The sequence below is a fragment of the Peromyscus maniculatus genome, chromosome 8, assembly GCF_049852395.1.
Source record: "Peromyscus maniculatus bairdii isolate BWxNUB_F1_BW_parent chromosome 8, HU_Pman_BW_mat_3.1, whole genome shotgun sequence".
Taxonomy (NCBI): Eukaryota; Metazoa; Chordata; class Mammalia; order Rodentia; family Cricetidae; genus Peromyscus; species Peromyscus maniculatus.
This window is the reverse complement of record NC_134859.1, coordinates 62,879,742-62,899,394: the sequence shown is the minus strand read 5'-3', so window position 1 is coordinate 62,899,394 and position 19,653 is coordinate 62,879,742. Positions and strand designations below refer to the sequence as shown.

The 19,653-nt window shown below is 40.2% G+C and overlaps 1 protein-coding gene across 3 annotated transcripts in view; it reads left to right on the top strand.

Moving 5' to 3' along the window:
* The window catches only part of Nsrp1 (nuclear speckle splicing regulatory protein 1), a 33,996-nt gene that overhangs the window by 1,152 nt on the left and 13,191 nt on the right, over positions 1–19,653 (top strand). For all 3 annotated transcript variants that reach the window (XM_006977426.4, XM_042282423.2, XM_006977427.4), the window contains exon 2: positions 199–292. In XM_006977426.4, coding sequence (XP_006977488.1) covers positions 199–292 — 94 coding nt within the window. The remainder of the gene's footprint in view (positions 1–198; positions 293–19,653) is intronic.

Genomic DNA, 19,653 nt, shown 5'->3' with positions numbered 1-19,653 from the left:
CAGGTAGACAAACAATAATTATAAAATCATGACACATTAGAATTTTGATATCATTGCAAAGCAGCAAGTGCGTTATGTGGTCATAGGTTGTATGATATGTTTTGATTTGGGAAATTCATCTGGAAAAAGTAGTGGATGCGTTATGTTTTAACATGTAAAGATAATGGCATGATTTCTATTCCAAAAAAACCCATGCAGGTATGGGCTTCTTTTGCCAAAGAAAACACAGCCGTTGCACCGAGTTTTGCAAAAACCGTCAGTATTTGGGAATGATTCTGATGATGATGAAGAGGTAAGGAAACCTATGTGTTAACTCCTGCATTAGTAGAACATTGTTTAAACTGCTTGTGGATCTGTGTCTTCACCCGTGTTATTTGTTAGTAGAGTGGTTTTGGAGTATTAGTTATAGACCCTTTAAAAGGACTGTCTAAGCCTGGTGGTGGTGGTGGTGGCTCACGCCTTTAATCCCAGCACTCGGGAGGCAGAGCCAGGCAGATCTCTGAGAGCTTGAGGCCAGCCTGGGCTACCAAGTGAGTTCCAGGAAAGGCGCAAAGCTACACAGAGAAACCCTGTCTCGAAAAATCAAAAAAAAAAAAAAAAAAAAAGGGACTGTCTAAAGAGAGTGCTGCTGTTTTCTGTATGACTTAGGATGCCCTGCCCCACCCCCACCCATGAACCGAGTTACTTTTGCATAGTTTTGTAAACTCTTTCCAGACACTAATAGCGAGGCTACAAATTTGTTGCCATGTTTCTAGGAATGAGCTAGGATACCTACCAGCTTCCTAAAAGTTTTTCTTAGTTTCTAATGTGTTAACTGATCTAGGATGATAATTTCTTTATGACACGGTTTTTATAGTTATTTCTTCAATTTCTTTGTGCGGAAATGTTTTTTGTAGTTATTCCTTCAATGTCTGTTAAATGCAATTGCTTTGTTATAATTGAGCTATTGAATAGTTAGTTTTGATAAAACTGTAGTATCTAATATGAACATTTTCTATTTTAGCAGCCAAAGTAGTGGTTTCCTCTGAAACCTAGTTTTTTTTTTTTTTTTCTTTTTTCTTTTTCCAGAAACAACCCCCAGGTGTGTGCTTATCTTAACATTAAAGTTGTATATGTTTCTTCAAGACTCTTGGATCAGATTAATCTGTCACCTCTCTTGCTTTGGCAGAAAAATAGCTTCTCTTTCAGATTTTTCTAATTATATATTAGCACAGGTAGTTTGTATTCTTTGTTGTTTTTTGAAAAAATTTGATTGTATTTGGTTTTTAAAGATTAAGGTTAAATTTACACATAAAACTTGCAGATTTTATTAGCACAGTTTGTTTTGTGTGTTTGATTTGAAGCAAGAGTTCCATATGTAACAGAGGCTGGCCTGGAACTCAGTCTGTAGTCCACCCAGACTGACGGAAAACTCTCCATCCTCTTGCCCTGACCTCCTTCTAAGTCCTAGGAGTCAGGCATGTGCTGCCATGCCTGTGTCAAGAGTTGATTAGTTCTAAGCTGTAGCCAGTGGTAACTTTATAACAATTGGATGTTATAATTAGATGCTCACTAACTTACATTGATTCAGCTTATGAGTTTTACATTATGATAATGGAAAAGCAGCACACAGTCAGTAAAAGCAACTTGGAATTTTGGTCTTCCTGAACTAGCCAAACAGTACTCTCCTGCACACTGGGTAGTTAGTAGACTAAAGATAACAGCCATGGGATCACGAGGGTGAATAACCCATCTACAATATAATACATTGCTAAGCTGTTATGTTGGGAGGCTAAGATGGTGGTGGTGCTTTGTTTTTGTTTTGAGATAGGGTCTCACTATATAGCCTGGCTGGCCTGGAACTTAATGTGTAGACCATGCTGGCTTTGGACTCACAAAGCTCTACCTATCTCGGCCTCTGCCTCTGCTTCCTGAGTGCTGGAATTAAAGGCACGTATTACAATGTCCAGCAATATGAAATGTGTTTTTTACTTAGGATACCTAAGCTTTTCAGGATTTAACCTTGTAGTAAATGGAAGGCTCATCTGCATAGTGTTGCTTTCAGCCAGTTTAGAGTTTAGTGATGGTGACACATGTAAACACTAGAGCAGACTGAAATTTGGAAAGAAAATTAAGTTACTAAGGATTCCTATGTATCTACTATACTTTGATATTCATAATTACCCCGTGATATATGTATTATTTTCATCTTACAGGTGAAGGTGAAATTCAAATAGGTTAAGAAATTTTCCCATTACTAGTCCATAGAGCTAATAAGTAAATGGCAAGATTAAGAATTGAACCCAGGAGACAGCTAGATGGTTCAGTCCATAAAGACGTCTGGTGCCAGGCTGACAGCCTGAGCTGTTTCCAGGACCCGCATGATGGAGGGAGATGACAGACTCTCAGTTTGTCCTCTGATCTCCTCCACTTCTGTGTCATGGCGCCCATTGTGCACACACACAAAGTAAATAAGTGCAGTGATAAGATTTGAACACAGGTCTGTCAGAGTCTCAAACCTACATTGTCCCCATCTTTCTTTCTTACTTTATTTTAATAATAGAGCTCTAAAATGTTAGTGATATATAGAGGACAAAAGTTACTCATTTTGCTAAAGGAACACCAGACAGGAATAGGCATTTAAACAGATTTCAAGGCTGGTTTAGATTTGAGTAAAAAAAGGTAGAGATCATTTCAGTTGAGAGAGAACAAAGAAAATAAATTATAAGGCATTTTTGTGGAATAATGTGTTTAGATAAGAAAATGTAAAAAAAAAAAAAAAAAATTGTTGCAATCAGGTTTTAACAGATTGAGGCCAGATTGTGGAATCTCTTGCACTGTTTGTGTGAAATGTCAACTTTACATTTGTAAGTAGTTTTTGAGTACTATGTTTAGTTGACATAGTGATGCATCCCATTTTTATCTTGCGTTTATATTGAGCAGGTAGCTCTTGAATTGTGAAGCATGAAAGGGAGACAGTTTGAGGTGGGAGAGTCAAGAGTTTGAGGCCAGCCTGGGCTATAGGTGTAAGACGACCTTGTCTCAAGGAAGTGGGAGTGGAGAGGAGAGAAGAGATTGGAGTTGAGAGGCTTGTTTTGTTATAAGTCTTACTTGGTCGTTCAGATAGGAGACGAAGAGCTAAGCTCTGGTTCCCAGGTTCGTGGAAAGTGAAAGGAACAAACAGACTTTGAGCAGAAGCAGGCAGCTGCCCTGGGATATGTGGGAGGTACATGGTGGCTGAGTATTGCTTTAAGAATTTATATTTATTTTGTATATGTGTGGGCACGTGTGTCATGACACACACATGGAAGTCAGAGGACAACTCAGTGTCCCCCATCATTCAGGTTCCTCGAATGGAATGTCCGTTGTCAGGCTTGGCCCAGGCACCTTCACCTGCTGAGCTGTTTTGCCAGCCCTGCTCTGAGATGGCTCTTCCAGGTAGCTAGGGTTAGCACGGGACGCAGGGGGAGAGAGTTGACATACAGTGTGTGGAGTTTTGTGTGTTGGAAAAGTAGATGCAATGATAGATTTATTCATTGGAATTGTTAAAGTTTCTTTCATAATTATTTTGTTTGTGTATGTAAGTGGGCACACTCTTGCTGTAGCAGATGTATGCCAATCATGGGACAACTTGTAGGGCATTTGATCTCCTGCTGTGCCAGGGATAAAATTCAGGTAGTCAGGTATGGTGGCAAGCACCTTAACCCTCTGACCCATCTCCACATACCCACCTCTCCTTAAAAAAAAAAAAGGTTGAGCCGGGCGGTGGTGGCGCACGCCTTTAATCCCAGCACTCGGGAGGCAGAGCCAGGTGGATCTCTGTGAGTTCGAGGCCAGCCTGGACTACCAAGTGAGTCCCAGGAAAGGCGCAAAGCTACACAGAGAAACCCTGTCTCGAAAAAACCAAAAAAAAAAAAAAAAAAAAAGGTTGAGCATGAGCATTCCTATGCCAGATGCACATGTGCAAGCAGAGGACAACTTTCAAGAGTTAGGTCTCTCTCTCCAGTTTGTGGAGGTGACCTCTGGCTAGTTCTCCTGTCTCTTTCTCATCTATCTGCCCAGAGGAGCACCAGGATTACAGATGCACGGCACCGCATCCCAGGGATCAGCTTAGGTTGTCAGGCTGTGTGGCAAGCACTTTTACCTGACAAGCCGTCACGTTGACCCAGTTTTCCGCCTTTAAGAAAATACTGAGGTACAATCTACATGCCATATACTTCTCTACCCCCAGCTGAGGACCAAACCCAGAGCCTTGGGCTTGCTAAGCAAGCACTCTGTGGGCACTGAGCTAAATCCCTAACCCCTTCTGTTTTAATTTTTAAATTACATTTATTTATTTATTTATTTATTTATTTATTTATTTATTTATTTAATGTATGTATGTATGTGTGTGTATGCATATGTATGTCTGTATGATTGTGTGCAGCATGGTGCTTGTGTGGAGATCAGAGGGCAACTTGTAGGGAAGGGTCTCACCTCCCACATGTATATCCTGGGTCATGAGGTTCAGTAGCCCCAGCCTACTTCACCGTTTTACGTTGTATGGCTCATTTTTTTCTAGGAGTCTACAGCCATCACTGTGTGATTTTATAGCAGTTTCATCACCCAGCAGGAAACCTGTACCCATTGTAGTTGCTCTCCAAACCCTGGCAGCCTTCCCCTTTGTTTCTGTGAATTCTTCTTCTTTTTTTTTTTTTTGGTTTTTTGAGACAGGGTTTCTCTGTGTAGCTTTGTGCCTTTCCTGGGACTCACTTGGTAGCCCAGGCTGGCCTCGAACTCACAGAGATCCGCCTGGCTCTGCCTCCCGAGTGCTGGGATTAAAGGCGTGCGCCACCACCGCCCGGCTCTGTGAATTCTTCTATGCTGATATTTCTCGTGAATGGAATTCAGGGGTGACACAGTGGTTTCTTAGACTTAGCATAAATTGTCTTAAAGTTATAATGCATCACTGTTTCACATCCCTTTACATTTGTTTCTTTGATCTTAAAATATTTTTATTCTTGACTATGCTGTGAATGGAACTCAGGACCTCACACATGGTTACATTTTTTTTTAAATTAACTTTAATTTGAATGCGCGTGTGTTTGTGTGTGTGTGTGTGTGTGTGTGTGTGTGTGTTGCATGCTTGTGAATATTGGGACTTGCATGCTTGTGCACACACATACAGATGCCAAACGAGATGTCAGGTGTTTCCTCTATCGTTCTCCACCTCTGGCCTTGAGACAGATCTCTCACTGAACTGGAAGCTTGCCATTTGGGCTAGGCTAGCCAGCGAGTGAGCTCCCAAGATCCACCCTTCCCAATTCTGGGGTTAATCTCATTTTTATATGGATGCTGGATCCAGACTCATTTCCTCATGCTTGTACAGCAGGAATCTTACCATCTGAGCCATCCACCCAGCCCCACTCTTCATTACTGAATAGTGATTCTTCGTACATTTTATTTAGATATCAGTTGGTAGGCATGAGTTTCTGGCTATTATAATTAGTACTGTTATGAACACCTGTATGTATATTGGTTTTCGTATGGGCATGTGTTTGCACTTATGTTGGATATAATCTTAGAAATGGAATTGCTAGCCGGTTTATATAATTATATATTAACATTTGTGGAATTATTAGAGTGGCAGCACCATTTTGTTTTCCCATCAGTGTTCTGTAATGGTTACAACACTCCCCTACCCCCACCTCCATTTTTTTTTTTTAGATTAAAGGTGTGTACCACCTCACTTAGTTTTCTTTTTTAACAAAGCTTTCTAGTGTCACCTTATTGTGCTTTTGATTTGCATCTTCCTGATGGCCAGTGATGTTAGAAAAATGTCTGTTCATATCATTACCTTTTTTTTTTTTTTTTTTTTTTTTTTGGTTTTTTGAGACAGGGTTTCACTGTGTAGCTTTGCGCCTTTCCTGGATGTCACTCTGTAGACCAGGCTGGCCTCGAACTCACAGAGATCCACCTTCCTCTGCCTCCCTAGTGCTGGGATTAAAGGCGTGCGCCACCACTGCCCGGCTATTACCTATTTTTAATACTAGGTTGTCACTTATGAGTTGTAAGAGTTCTTTGTTCTACAACTACTTGCATAGATATATGATTTGTAAAACTATTTTTTCTTTTTCTTTCTTTCTTTCTTTTTTCTTTTTTTTTTTTTTGTTTGTGTTGTTTTCTCTATGTAACAGCTCTGGCTGTCCTGGATCTCGCTCTGTAGGCAGGCTAGCCTGGAACACATAGATCCATTGCTTCTGCCTCCTTCCGAGTGCTGGGATCAAAGTTGTGCGCCCCCACCTCACCCCCACCCCCAGCTGTAAATAGTTTTTCCTTCATGGGCTGTCCTCACTTTCTTGTTCCTGTGCTCTGAAGGGTGAGAATTGTTTCCAGGACAGCATTTCTTTTCTTCTGTTGCTAGTGCTCTGGTGCCATTATCAAAAAAACGTTACCTATTGAAGGCCGCAGTTCTGTAGTTTTATCTCTTAAACGCAAGTCTTCGGTCAATTTTGTGTTAGTTTTGTTTGTGGTCTGAAGTAGTGATTGAATTTCACTCTTTGGCATGTAGCTATGCAGTTCTCCCAACACCATTTGTTGAAAAAAGACTATGAAATTGTCTGGCATTCCTGTGGCTTGGTTTTGTTTGTTTGTTTGTTTGTTAGTTTGTTTGTTTGTTTTTGAGACAGGGTTTCTCTGTGTAGTTTTGGTGCCTGTCCTGGATCTCGCTCTGTAGACCAGGCTGGCCTGGAACTCACAGAGATTCGCCTGGCTTTGCCTCCCAAATTCTGAGATTAAAAGTTTGCACCACCACTGCCCGGCCTGCGGCTTGTTTTAAAACACAAATCATTCTTTAAAATAATTTACTGTGGAGTCTCCCGAAAGCTTGGGTAGTTTGTCATTCCTTTTTACATTAAATTATCCTGGCATGCTTTATAAAGAAAAGCAACATGAAACTTCAGTGGTGCTATTGTTCTTTCTTTTCTGTTGTGAAACGAGGGTGGTGGCATGGAACCAGGGTACCCCAGAGTCAAATGATATTCCTGGACCATTTTGCCCTTCCATAAGGGAACTTTGGTCATGTGAGTTACAGAAGACTTAAGCAGCCAAATGGGAAATGGTGAGGTGACCAGAGAGCAGCAGCACCAGGAAGAAGCCAAGTAGTGAGAAATGGAGGCATATGATGGGCCTTGGATTACCTGGTGGGAACTGGGATTATCTAGATCCTAGAAGACTCTGAAACCAGTGTAGAGATTGCATTTTAGGTAGGGAGAAAGACAGACTAACCCTGGCATCTTCTTACCCTTGGTCTTCCATTGGTGGAACCTCCCCCACAGCAGTTGACAAGGAAATTACAGACTAATTCTTAATGAACAGGGTGTAAAACTGCTCCTCACCGTAGTCTACTTGCCTATTAAAACATCTATCTGCTCCATTCCAATTTATCTTTGTACTGAGAAGTAGATTGCTTAAATATTTGTGAAGTCTAAATAATGTTAAAACCTCTTTTTTCATAACCAGCTGTTTAAACAGCCATCACATTCTCCAGAGTACTCGTATACATATAAACAGACTTTATGGACCCCTCCTTAGAAGAGCACTAGATCCGGCTGGGGAAAAGCTACTGCAAAGCAGAGCTCTTGCTTTTCAGTTTCTCTTCTTTTCTTTCTTTCTTTTGTTTTTTGAGACAGGGTTTCTCTGTGTAGCTTTGTGCCTTTCCTGGAACTCACTCTGTAGCCCAGGCTGGCCTTGAACTCACAGAGATCCGCCTGCCTCTGCCTCTTGAGTGCTGGGATCAAAGGCGTGCGTGCCACTGCCGCCCGGCTTGTTTGTTTTCTTGACAGCTCATCAGAAACAAAGATCCTAAATTTTAGATCATACTTTATCTCCAGCGCTCCAGCAGAGGGGGCACTAGCACATGAATTCTGTGGTATTGAAGTGCTTATATTCAGAATTAGTGTTGTTTATCTCTGTGTGTGTGTGTGTGTGTGTGTGTGTGTATCTAAGATAATGTGTATGTATATATATCTAAGATAATGAACTTTAGCTTTCTGGTTTAACTTAACATTAGTTAACATTCAAAGTTTTGTTTTGATCCTAAAACAAAAATTTTTAGCTGTATGTAGCTAAATTGCACTGTAAAACTGGATCTCGTGTGTACATTTTTGCTTAGAAATAAGCATTTAATTGGTAAGATTGAAAGGAAAATTCACTGAGCTCAGTAAAATAAGCAAGCACTTACCATGGATAAACATCTAAAATGAAGTTTCATGTTTAATCTGTCTTCTAACATATGGTTTTATTCTGTTAGCCACGAATTATGTTGTGACACATGACGTATTTGTTGTCTTGGGGACTTCTGAAAAGAACCATACAGGCCAGGTATGGTGATACCGCTTGCAAACCTGCTTGCAGTACTCAGGAAGCTGAGGCAGGAGGATCACAAGTTCAACGTCTGCTATGTCAAAAACAGAAGAGGGCTGGCAGGAGGAGGGAGACAGGGAAGTCATGCAGACCAGGAAGGAGGCAGCAGTGATAGGCTGTTGACCTATCCAGCCAGATCCAGCCACTGTTTACACAGTAGAGCTGCACTGGTGGGCTGCAGAGATGTCTCAGTCGTCAATAAAGCCAGCTCTGCAGTCATGAGGACCAGAGTTCGGATCTCTGTGTGTGTGTCTCACATATAACATCACTCAGAAGCCATAGTGTAGTCCTTTACTCCTTCAGCATTTTCACCAAGATGTGAAGCACTGAATAACTAAGAGAAACACTAAAACCCGCTGTAAACTGGAGGAGGAATAGAAAAATAAGAATAGATTTTACGCCGAGCGGTGGTGGCACACGCCTTTAATCCCAGCACTCGGGAGGCAGAGCCAGGTGGATCTCTGTGAGTTCGAGGCCAGCCTGGGCTACCAATTGAGTTCCAGAAAAGGCGCAAAGCTACACAGAGAAACCCTGTCTCGAAAAATAAAAAAAAATAAAAATAAATAAAAAAAAAAGAATAGATTTTACAAATAATTAAGACTACAGATACTTAATTGTACTAGATGTAAGAACTGTAGCCAAGAATAGTGGCATAAGCCTGTATCCCAGCACTAGGGAAAGTGAAGGTAGAAGGATCAGTAGTTCAAAGCCACCCCTGGCTAAACAACAAAATTAAAGACCAACCTGGGCTGTATGAGATGTTGTATAGCAGTGAGCTGATGGAGACTGGGGTGTAACTTGGTGGTAGAATACTTGCTTAGCTGTGCAATTGGTCAGAAGACGAAAACTAGATTTCTAAAATTCGTAAATTATCAAAAACCTGCATTTCTGATTTCTAACGAAAAACTAATTTCATTTTGGTTTGAAGCCTGTTCAGGTAGTCAATGATACGACAAAGTAAAAATTTGAATCTAGCCGGGCGGTGGTGGCGCACGCCTTTAATCCCAGCACTCGGGAGGCAGAGCCAGGCGGATCGCTGTGAGTTCGAGGCCAGCCTGGGCTACCAAGTGAGCTCCAGGAAAGGCGCAAAGCTACGCAGAGAAACCCTGTCTCGAAAAACCAAAAAAAAAAAAAAAAAAAAAAAAAATTTGAATCTAGCTGAGCATTATGATAGAGTCAAATTAATATTGTAACTGGCTTTTTATCATTTATAATAAGATAATTTCATATTACTCTGCATGTAGTTTTGTATAGTTCAGATAAATGACAGCTTTTATAGCGAGAAAGCATGTTATTTATGAAAATACCAGGAAATTTGGATTATTGTAATGGCAGCTAATAGTGTTTTATTTTCGTATATACTACTAAATCCCTAGTAAATACATGATGCTGAATGTATTTAAGTAGCAATATAGACAGTGAGGTGTTTAAAGTAATTCTGAAATTTTGCTAAAAATCATCTCTGTTGTTCAGCATTGAACAGAAAGCATAAGAAAAAGAGAGATTTTTAAAAAGGACAAGATGACAAGAGAATCCTAGCTACACGAAGTGGCTGAGAGGGCAAATATTGAAGATGGATGAACTAGGAATTCCTTTTCCTAAGAAGAAAGGGCTATTAATCTTAAATTTTATAGATAAATAAAATTACTTTGTGAGTCTTATTTGTATCTGTGTGCTTTTGACCAAATTGACTCATGTTGGGCAAATTTTTAAATTGTTTTTTCCTTCTGAAATTAGTACACAATGTAGTGTTTGTTTTTTCAACTCCAGAGTTTCCACTCTCCCTCCCTTTTTCTCCTCCCTTCCTTTCTTCTCTGCTGCCCTCCTTCCCTCCTTCCTTCTAGTCATTTCTATGTCTGATTTTGGAGATACTTTGGTCTGTCTGATGAGACACTGTGCTCGTACTTTAGTTCTTTAGAAATGGGTTCTTTCAGGTCTTCAGGCATATCTTGTTCATTACATGTGTCCTTTGTTTTTGTCTGAAAACTGGAGATTAAAGTCATATAATGTAGCAGCAACAATGAGTCGCAATTTGTTTGCTTTTTTAAAAATTTTACTTATTTTTATTTCATGTGCATTGGTGTTTCCCCAGCATGTATATCTGTGTGAGGGTATCAGATCCCCTGAAACTGGAGTTAGGTGTGAGCTGCCATGTGGGTGCTGAGAACTGAACCAGGTCCTCTGAAAGAGCAACCAGAGCTCTTAACCACTGGGCCATCTCTCCCCAGCCCCATGCTTTTTAAAAATGTGTAATTGTTATTATACATTTTTAGTGTTGCTGATAATTAGACCCAGAGCCTTGCATGTGCAAAGCATATACTACTCCTGAGCTACATCCCTGGCCATTTTGTGTAATAACTTTTCTGAACTAATTCTATAAGATTTATCTTTTTTGTGTTGCCATTGAAGTCAGTTAAATTAGTTGACAGCTAATGATTTGTTACTTAAACATTTGGAACGAGTGAAGTGTCCCAGACTTTATGACAAAGTGGTTATGTTCATGTTGTATCATGCCTGCATTACCTCAGGCCTACAGTTAACAGCTCTGCCCTAGTCTTTACTCTTGTATAGCTTCAAGGGCAGTTGCAAAATCCTTAGGACTCTGGGGGGGGGGGGATGTCTTTACTGATGTTATGCCTCAGTTGTATATTTATATGGCCTTCAAGATCCACTGGAGAGTATTGGAACTTTGTTTCTATTTTCACTTAAAAATAGAAATCACACACACACACACACACACACACACACAACACACACACACACACACACACACAACACACACACAACACACACACACACACACAAAAGGAAGCCAGATGGTGGTGGCACACGCCTTTAATCAGGAGGCAGAGACTGGTGGGTCTCTGTGAGTTCCAAGACAGCCTATATATATATTAATAGTATATATATTTTATAATATATAATATACATATATATTAAGGGTTAGATTAAGCTTTGTTAGCTGTTTTCTTTTTTCTAGTATCTGTACTGTTATGGATTACATTGATAAATTTTCCTAAAGTGAGACCACTCCTTTAAATAGTAACATAAACCCCACTTGGTCTTGGTATATATGTACATCTGTTTTTAAATTGCAAAATGTAACATAAAATGCATCTTTTACAATTTTTAAAATTTATTAGGGGCTGGAGAGATGGCTCAGCGGTTAAGAGCACTGGCTGTTCTTCCCCAGGTCCTGAGTTCAATTCCCAACCACCACATGGTAGCTCACGACCAACTATAATGAGATCTGGTGCCCACTTCTGGCCTGCAGGTATACATGCAGGCAGAACACCATATACAGAATAAATAAATAAATCCGAGTGGCAGTGGCATATGCACTTCTGAGGCAGACCCAGGTGGATCTCTGTGAGTTCGAGGCCAGCCTGGTCTACAGAGGGAGATCCAGGACAGGTACCAAAACTACACAGAGAAACCCTGTCTCGAAAAACCAATAAATAAATTTTAAAAATACATATTTTATTTTATGTGCATGTATGTCTATGTACTGATCCCCTGGAATTAAAGTTATAGATGGTTTTAAGCCACCATGTGGGTGCTGGAAATTGAACCTGGATTCTCTGGAAGCGTACTCAGTGCTCTTAACCATTAAGCCATCTCTCGAGCCCCCACTGTTTTTGTTTTTTTGTAGCAGGATTTCATGTTAGTTCAGGTTGGCCTTACACTAACTGTGTAGCCAAGAATGATTCTCTTGCCTCTACCTCCTGGGCACTTTGTTATCACACCTGACTTCTTTCTTTTAAATAATAGTCTTTTGGAGGGGTTACAGAATCTTGAGGAACATGCAATCCTCCTGCCTCTTCCTTCTGAGTGCAGGGATTAAAGTTATACAACCATACCCAGCCCTTATTAATTTTAATTTCTTTGAAGTATATTTAAACAATTTTAAATTTTATTTAGTGTGTGCATGTGTGCTGGGGTGCTCCTGAGATCAGAGGACAGCTCTCAGGAGTTTGGTGCTCTCTACCTGGATTCTGGGAATTGAATTCAGTTTCCAGACTTGGCAGGGAGCACCTTTACCCACTAAGTCATCTTGTCACCTTGGAGAGTTTACTTCCTAACATGGTAAACCTGTCTATATAGGAAAAAGGTCTTTATGTTCCCGACAATTTAAGGAGTGTAAAAAGGCCTTGAGAGGAATTGCATTCTGTTGGAGCAGTGGTTCTCAGCCTTCCTAATGCTGTGGTGATTCCCCAGTCATAAAACTCTTTTCATTGCTACTTCATAACTGTAATCTTGATACCATCATGAATCACAATGTAAATCCCTGTGTTTTCCAATGGTCTTAGGTGGCCCCTGTGAAAGGGGTGTTGAACCATCAAAGAGTTCTCCATTCACATGTTGAGAACCGCTGCTCTAAGGTGTCTGGGCCCAGCATTGGTGACCTTTTTACTTTAGTAGTTTGAACTTCTTGCTCTTGAAGACTGTTTTTTTTTTTTTTTTTTTTCTTTTACTTGAAGTATTCCTTACCTCCATTCTATCAGTCCTTCTCAAATTCATGTTAGATACATTTTGGTGTTCTACTAGTGAGTTAGCCACTTGTCTGGGGCAGTGGCATGCTGCAAACTAGACAGAATTCCAGTTCCTCCTTTGTCCCCAAGCCAAGCATCTGGTCAGTTTGTGCTCCTGTATTATTTCCAACTAAAAGCAGAAATGAAGTCTGTTACTTGTCTTTCCCAAAGAAGGCAATATGTAAAAGTCCACTCCTCCATTGCTGCTTTTAATGTGAAACCCCGATTAATGTTTCTTCCTTCAAAACCCCAGCCCTCGGAGCCACTCCCACCCAGTCACTGTGGGTGGTTTGATTCCTTCCTTGCCTTCTGTCTGTGCGTTTCAGGTATGGAGGGTAACTCTTACTTTCCAGCATGAGTGTGGATTTCTTGTGTCATTTCTAGGGATCAAGGAGAAGACGAGGCTGCAGGGCGGATTAATTTACAGTTTGTAGCAGAGTTTAAACAGGCTTTTCTAGCTTTGGTATTGTAGGTGATTGTTTCATTTCTCTTAGTCTCTGTTTTCACCATGGTGCACAGCTGTAATCCAGCACTACAGAGGCCAAGGTAGGGGGAGCCCAGGATACACTATAAAACCTTGTCTCCAGAGCCTGACCCTGTGATACCGTCTATTTAAAGTGTTTTAAAGATAAAAATAGTTTATCTTGAGTGCCCAGCTTGGTGCCTGACACGTGGTAGAAGTGCAGTAAGTTGTGTGTGTTATACAGAAGGACCTTCTCTGTATGCAGTCATCACCATCATTAATCACTAGTTGTTTGAATGTTTCCTGGGCTGGCTCCATCCCACTTTGTGTTTGATGGTAATATTTAGTAGCCTGTCTTTTTTGTGGCCGTTTAATGAAGTTTTAATTTCCAGTTTGGGCTGTAGCTATTAGCCAGGAGGCATTATGTTAAAAAAATTTTCACAAATAAGTCACTAACATTCATAGTTACTTTTTGGAATTATTACTGTTTTATTAGGTAATTGCCTCTTTCTTGCTTATCCTATTTAACTGACAATTTTTAATTAGAAGCCAGTAAAAGTTTTACCTCTAAATTTGCAGAGTAAAATAACAAAATTAGTTTTTTTATTTGTCCAGAACTGTATACATCTTCATATACTATACTGACAGACTTTGATACCGCTTACTTCAGCTGTACCATAAAAATCATTTTTAAAGAGCTTTTCCTTTATTTTTATGACATGTCTCAGTGTTTATAGCAGACAGAAACTAATAATCCCACATCTCACTCTTGGACTTATCAGAAGCTCAAAATAAAATAGATCAGATCACTTTCTGAAACAAAATTACTTTATTAGTTTAGTAATAATTTGAGGTTACTTTAAAGATAAGAAGCAGCATTTGGGAGGAGATTCATTTCCTGCCTCCCGGCTTTATCTGCAAGAACTACATCTTTAGTGTCAAGAGACTGTGTATTTATAACAGAACTCTAATAAAGTCTGTCCTGGGCACACTGCACACCTGACTTGGTCATTGCTATTATCTATGGGGTCCTAAGCTATTTCTTGTCTTAAAAAGAGAAATACATTGCCAAGTGTATTTCATTAAAATTGGGCTCGCATAGGAAGGATGATAAGACCTTTGACTCTTCTTCTGAGTGTGCTAACTGTTGCAAACATGGTTTATATTGGTGCTTTTGAAAATAAGTTTGTGTTTCTAACTGAAAAAAATACAGAATTTTTATTTTATTGGTAAGTTAAAGTGGGTAGAGATACCATTCATTAAACTATAAATACTTATTTTTCTGTTACTAATTTTGGTTGATATAAACATGAGATATAGAAAATATGTTGAGGTTTGTTTTTTTTTTTTTCCTTTAATCGGGATCTTACACTATATGTGTCAGAGAACTGTACTGTTTTTATTATGAGCAATCCAAAACTGACCTTATACATTCCTTTTATGCTACTCACTTTTTGCCAATGCTTTTTATCTCAGAGATATTATCATACAAAGCAGGTAAAGTAGTAAGTTCAGATCTGCATCCTCATGACATTATCACATGCAATATGTAGAGACGTCTGTCTGTGGTTTCTGGAACTATATTGCTTCAACAAGGCAAGGGCCATTCACAAACAGCAGACTTCTGAGTAGTCACGAACAACTGTCATTTCAAGGCACACTAAGTCACTAGCCTGCACGTGACTCGTGTCCTGAGCTATCTGTTAGTTCCCTGTCTACCACATCCCTTATCCTCTCTTGCTTTCTTCTTTAAACATACCATGCTCTGATTGATAGATAATTTATTATTTCTATTTTTGTCTAGGTAATTTGGGTTTTTTTTGTTTTGTGTTTTGGTTTTTTGTATTTTTTAAGACAGGATTTCTCTGTGTAGCCCTGGAACTCAGAGATCCCCCTGCCTCTGCCACCCAAGTGCTGGCATTAAAGGTGTGTGCCACCATGTCCAACTGGTAGTCTTTACATTTATTTCATTTGTTGTATTGGAGATTAAACCCAGGACCTCATGCCTGTTAGGCAAGTCTTCTACCACTTAGCCATAACCCAAACACCCTTGTGGTATTTGAGAGTTTGAATCCGAGATCTCATTATTTTTAGTTAAGACCATATCTAACTAAAACATACATATTGACTATTTTACCCATTTGAGAGTAAAAACTTAAATTACCTTGAGTTTCCTGCTATTACAGTGGTGCTTTGAAGGGGAAAAAAACCATGTGCATTTCCCAGGATAACGGGTACAAGCTTCTTTGGGGATATATATCCAGGTGTAGGAGCTTCTAATGTTTTCTCATTGTTTGACATTTATTTTTGTCTTTTAGTACATAAACTTTATCAAATTAAAGACTGTTTTCTTCTATTTACAGTTTACTGACTTTTTTTTTTAACCTTTTATAGGTGTATGAGTGTCCTGCCTGCATGTATGTCTGTGTACCATGTGCATATAGTGCCTTCAGGGGCCAGAAGAAGGCATTGGATTCCCCGAGACTGAAGTTAAGAGTTGTGAGCCACTATGTAGATGCTGAGAATTGAATCCAGATCCTCTGTGATCTTAACTGTTGAGCCACCTCTCCAGCCTATGACAAAATTTTTTTTAAGATTTTTATTTTTATTTTGTATATAAGAATGTGTGCCTGGTGCCTGTAGAGGCCAGAAGAGAGTATCAGATCCCCTGCAACTAGAGGTAAAGGAGGTTGTGAGCCACTGTGTGGACTCTAGAAACTAAACCCAAGTCTTATGGAAGATCATCAAGTGAGCTTAATTGCTGAGCCATTTCTCCATACCCTTTTATTAATTGATTATTGATATATTTATTTTGTGTTATGTGTGTAGGTACATGCAATGCCATGGGTGTGGAGGTCAGAGAAAAAAGGTTAGGAGTCAGCCTTCTCCATTGTGGGCCCCAGGGATCAAACTCAGATTGCCAAGCTTGGTAGCAAATGCCTTAACCCATTGAAGTATCTTACTATCTCTACACATTATATTTTATAAATTAATAGATATCAAATGCATTTATGAAACCTATTGAAATAAGAATGATGCCATTTTCTTCTGTTCATGTGATTTTTTTTTTACATATCCAAATATCAAACCACTCATTTCTGATCTAGTCCTTTTTGAATAAGATATATATATATATATTTTTTTTTTTTTTAACTATGTGTCTGTGTATGTGGACACATGGGAGGGTATATGCATATGAATGCAAGTGCTTTAGTTCAGAAGAGGGTGTAAAATCCCCTGGAGCTGGAGTTGCAGGCAGTTTTGAATTGCCCAATGTGGGTTCTAGGGACTGAACTGGAGTCATCTGTAACACTAGTATGCACTCATAACAATGCTGAGCCTCCTCTCCTGCCCCCAAATGGATTATTTTTAATGTATGAATAGAATTAATTCAGATACATATATAGAGATTATAGTCTTCAAATGTACCTATAGGTTTTAATTTATGGAGGACATTGGTGACATGAAGTTGATACTATTGACAGATGATTATTAGTTATATTACTGAGAGAGGTAGACACACTACTCCATGTAGAGCCACATGTGGATGTGCCAAGGTTGGGTTGTATATTTTTGAGATAGGGTCTCTTTAGGTCAGTGGTCCTTAACTTTCCTAATGCTGTGACCCTTTAATATAGTGCCTCATGTTGTGGTGACCCCCATCCATAAAATTATTTTCATTGCTACTTCATAAATGTAATTGTTCTACTGTTATGATTTATAATGCAAATATCTGATATACAACCATTGAAAACCTGCTTTAGGTAGTCCAGACTGACCTAGAAACCAGTGATTCCCCTCCTGCATCTGGCTGAAACACCAGTTTTGATCTAGAGGCAGAAAGAGCTAGGAGAAAGTGTGGTCCAGAGTCATGGTTTTTTTTTGTTTTTTTTTTTTTTTTTGGTTTTTTGAGACAGGGTTTCTCTGTGTAGCTTTGCGCCTTTCCTGGAACTCGCTTTGGAGACCAGGCTGGCCTCGAACTCACAGAGATTCGCCTGCCTCTGCCTCCCGAGTGCTGGGATTAAAGGCGTGTGCCACCACCGCCCGGCTGAGTCATGTTTTTTTGAGTCAGGGTTTCTCGTGTAACCTTTGCTCTTCTGGAACTGGCTCTGTAGACCAGGTTGGCCTTGAACTCATAGAGATCAGCCTGCCTCTGCCTCCTGAGTGCTGGGATTAAAGGCGTGCACCACCACTGTCCAGGAATGGTCCAGAGTCTTTAATTGTGCTTTACATGAAAAATGCAGGACTAAGTGGTGGAAATAGTTACAGTTGGCAAATTTGGACAGAGTGGGCTCTGGGCAATTGCCCTACCTCATCTGGCCACAGCCTGTTATTGCTTCCTGGAATGTAAGAGCCTGCTGAAGGAGGTGGTTCAGAGTTTGGGTTGTGATTGGTAGTTGATATGTGCTCATGGACCATCCTTTAAGAATTAGCTGGCCTTGAGAGGAGCAGTCTTCCTGGAACATCAGATATACAGGAAAGTAAGAAAATAGAGTTAATGCTCTTGGTCCTGGGATAAAATGATGGCATGTAGATGTTGACTGTAAGAAAATGCAGAGTAGTTAGTTATCTGTTCTTATTTTTAGTTAAAAAAAAATTAGTCTGACAAAAAGCTAGGTGTTCTCCTGCCCCTTGCTTTCTAGTAAGTATGTCTGGGCTAGAAAGAGGCTCGGTGGTTTAGAGCACTGGCTGTTGTTCACAGGACTGGGGTTCAGAGCCCCGCACCCACACAGTAGCTCACAACTGTCTATAATTTCAGTTCCAGGAGATCAGGGCACCAAGCACACACTTGGTACACAGACATTCATTCATTCAGACACCCATAAACATACAATAAATAAATCTAAGAAAAATAGAGAGGGCTGGGGACATAACTCAGGTGGTAAAGGGCCTGCCGCAAGCATAGGACGTAAACTGGGTCCCCAGCACCCACGTGGAAGGAAGCCCATGTCTGTAGCCTGAGTGGGGAACTGGGTATGAGCAGATTCTGGAGCTTGTTAACCAGCTAGTGTAGCCTATCAGTGGATGCCAGCTTCAGAGAGCCCCATCTCAGAAACCAAAGTGGAGAGTGACAGGGGACTGCACCTGAAGTGAGTGTCTGGCCTCCATACACACCCACATATATGTGTGCATACACTGTGTACGTGCACATAGACAAAGTGGAGATCATTTGACCCTTGAAAATGTAATAGAAATCTATAAAACTGTCAGGGTATGGGGCTGGAGAAATGACTCAGCAGTTAAGAGCACTGGCTGCTCTTCCAGAGGACCCAGGTTCAATTCCCATCACCCACAAGGCAGCTTACAACTGTCTATAACTCCAGTTCCAGGGGATCTGACACCTTCACACCAATGCACATAAAATAAAATTAATTAAATTATTTTTTAAAAAACTGTCAGGGTTTAGGGCTGTGGGAAAGAATGCTTTTTTCTTTTTTAGTCTGAGTTCTTTATACTTCCTAGATTTTCAGATTTGTTAACAAAACTATTCATGATAGTATTTTTTAACTCATCAGTCATTTGTATCTCATACATTTTCTTAGTAAAAGACCAGCTTTTGATTTGTTCATCCTTCTATTTTGTTGATTTATTCTCTAGTGATTCTTACTCAGTCTTCGCTCTCTTTCTTATAAGAACATAGCATCCTTTTGAGTGTGTGTTTTAGCTGGTTCCTTAGTGAACAAGTTCCAGTAATACCTGTGGAGAGGTTTGTATGGTAATAGTCACCTCTACCTCAGAGCAGTCGGGCTGAACAAGGCAGCCTCACAGGGAGATGGCAGTCCTGTGCTTCACCTCCATCTGTCTGTGCTAACTGTGCAGGTTGTTTTTGTTTGGTTGGTTTTTGTCTGTTTTTTCTTTGTGTATGTGGCATACACATGTGTATGCTTGTTTGTTTGCTTGGGTATGGACACATGTGTATGGGGGTGCACACGTGTGAGTGTAGAGGCCAGACGTGGATATCGAGAATCATCCTAGTTACCTTTTATACCTTATTCACTCAGCCAATTCCCTCTGGGGATCCCCTGCCTCTGCCTCCTGAGGCTGGGATTATAGGTGGGCCACCCAGCCACCCAGCATGCATTTGGATTCTGAACTCTGATTCTGACGCTCTAACTACTGAGTCATTTCCCTTGCCCTGTTTTTTATAATGTGACAGACTATGCTAGGCATGGTAGCACGTGCCTGTAACTTCAGCATTAGCAGGAATAATGGAATAATATGAATTTGAGGCTAGCCTGGGCCCCACAGGGAGGATCTATCTAAGAATTAAAATTT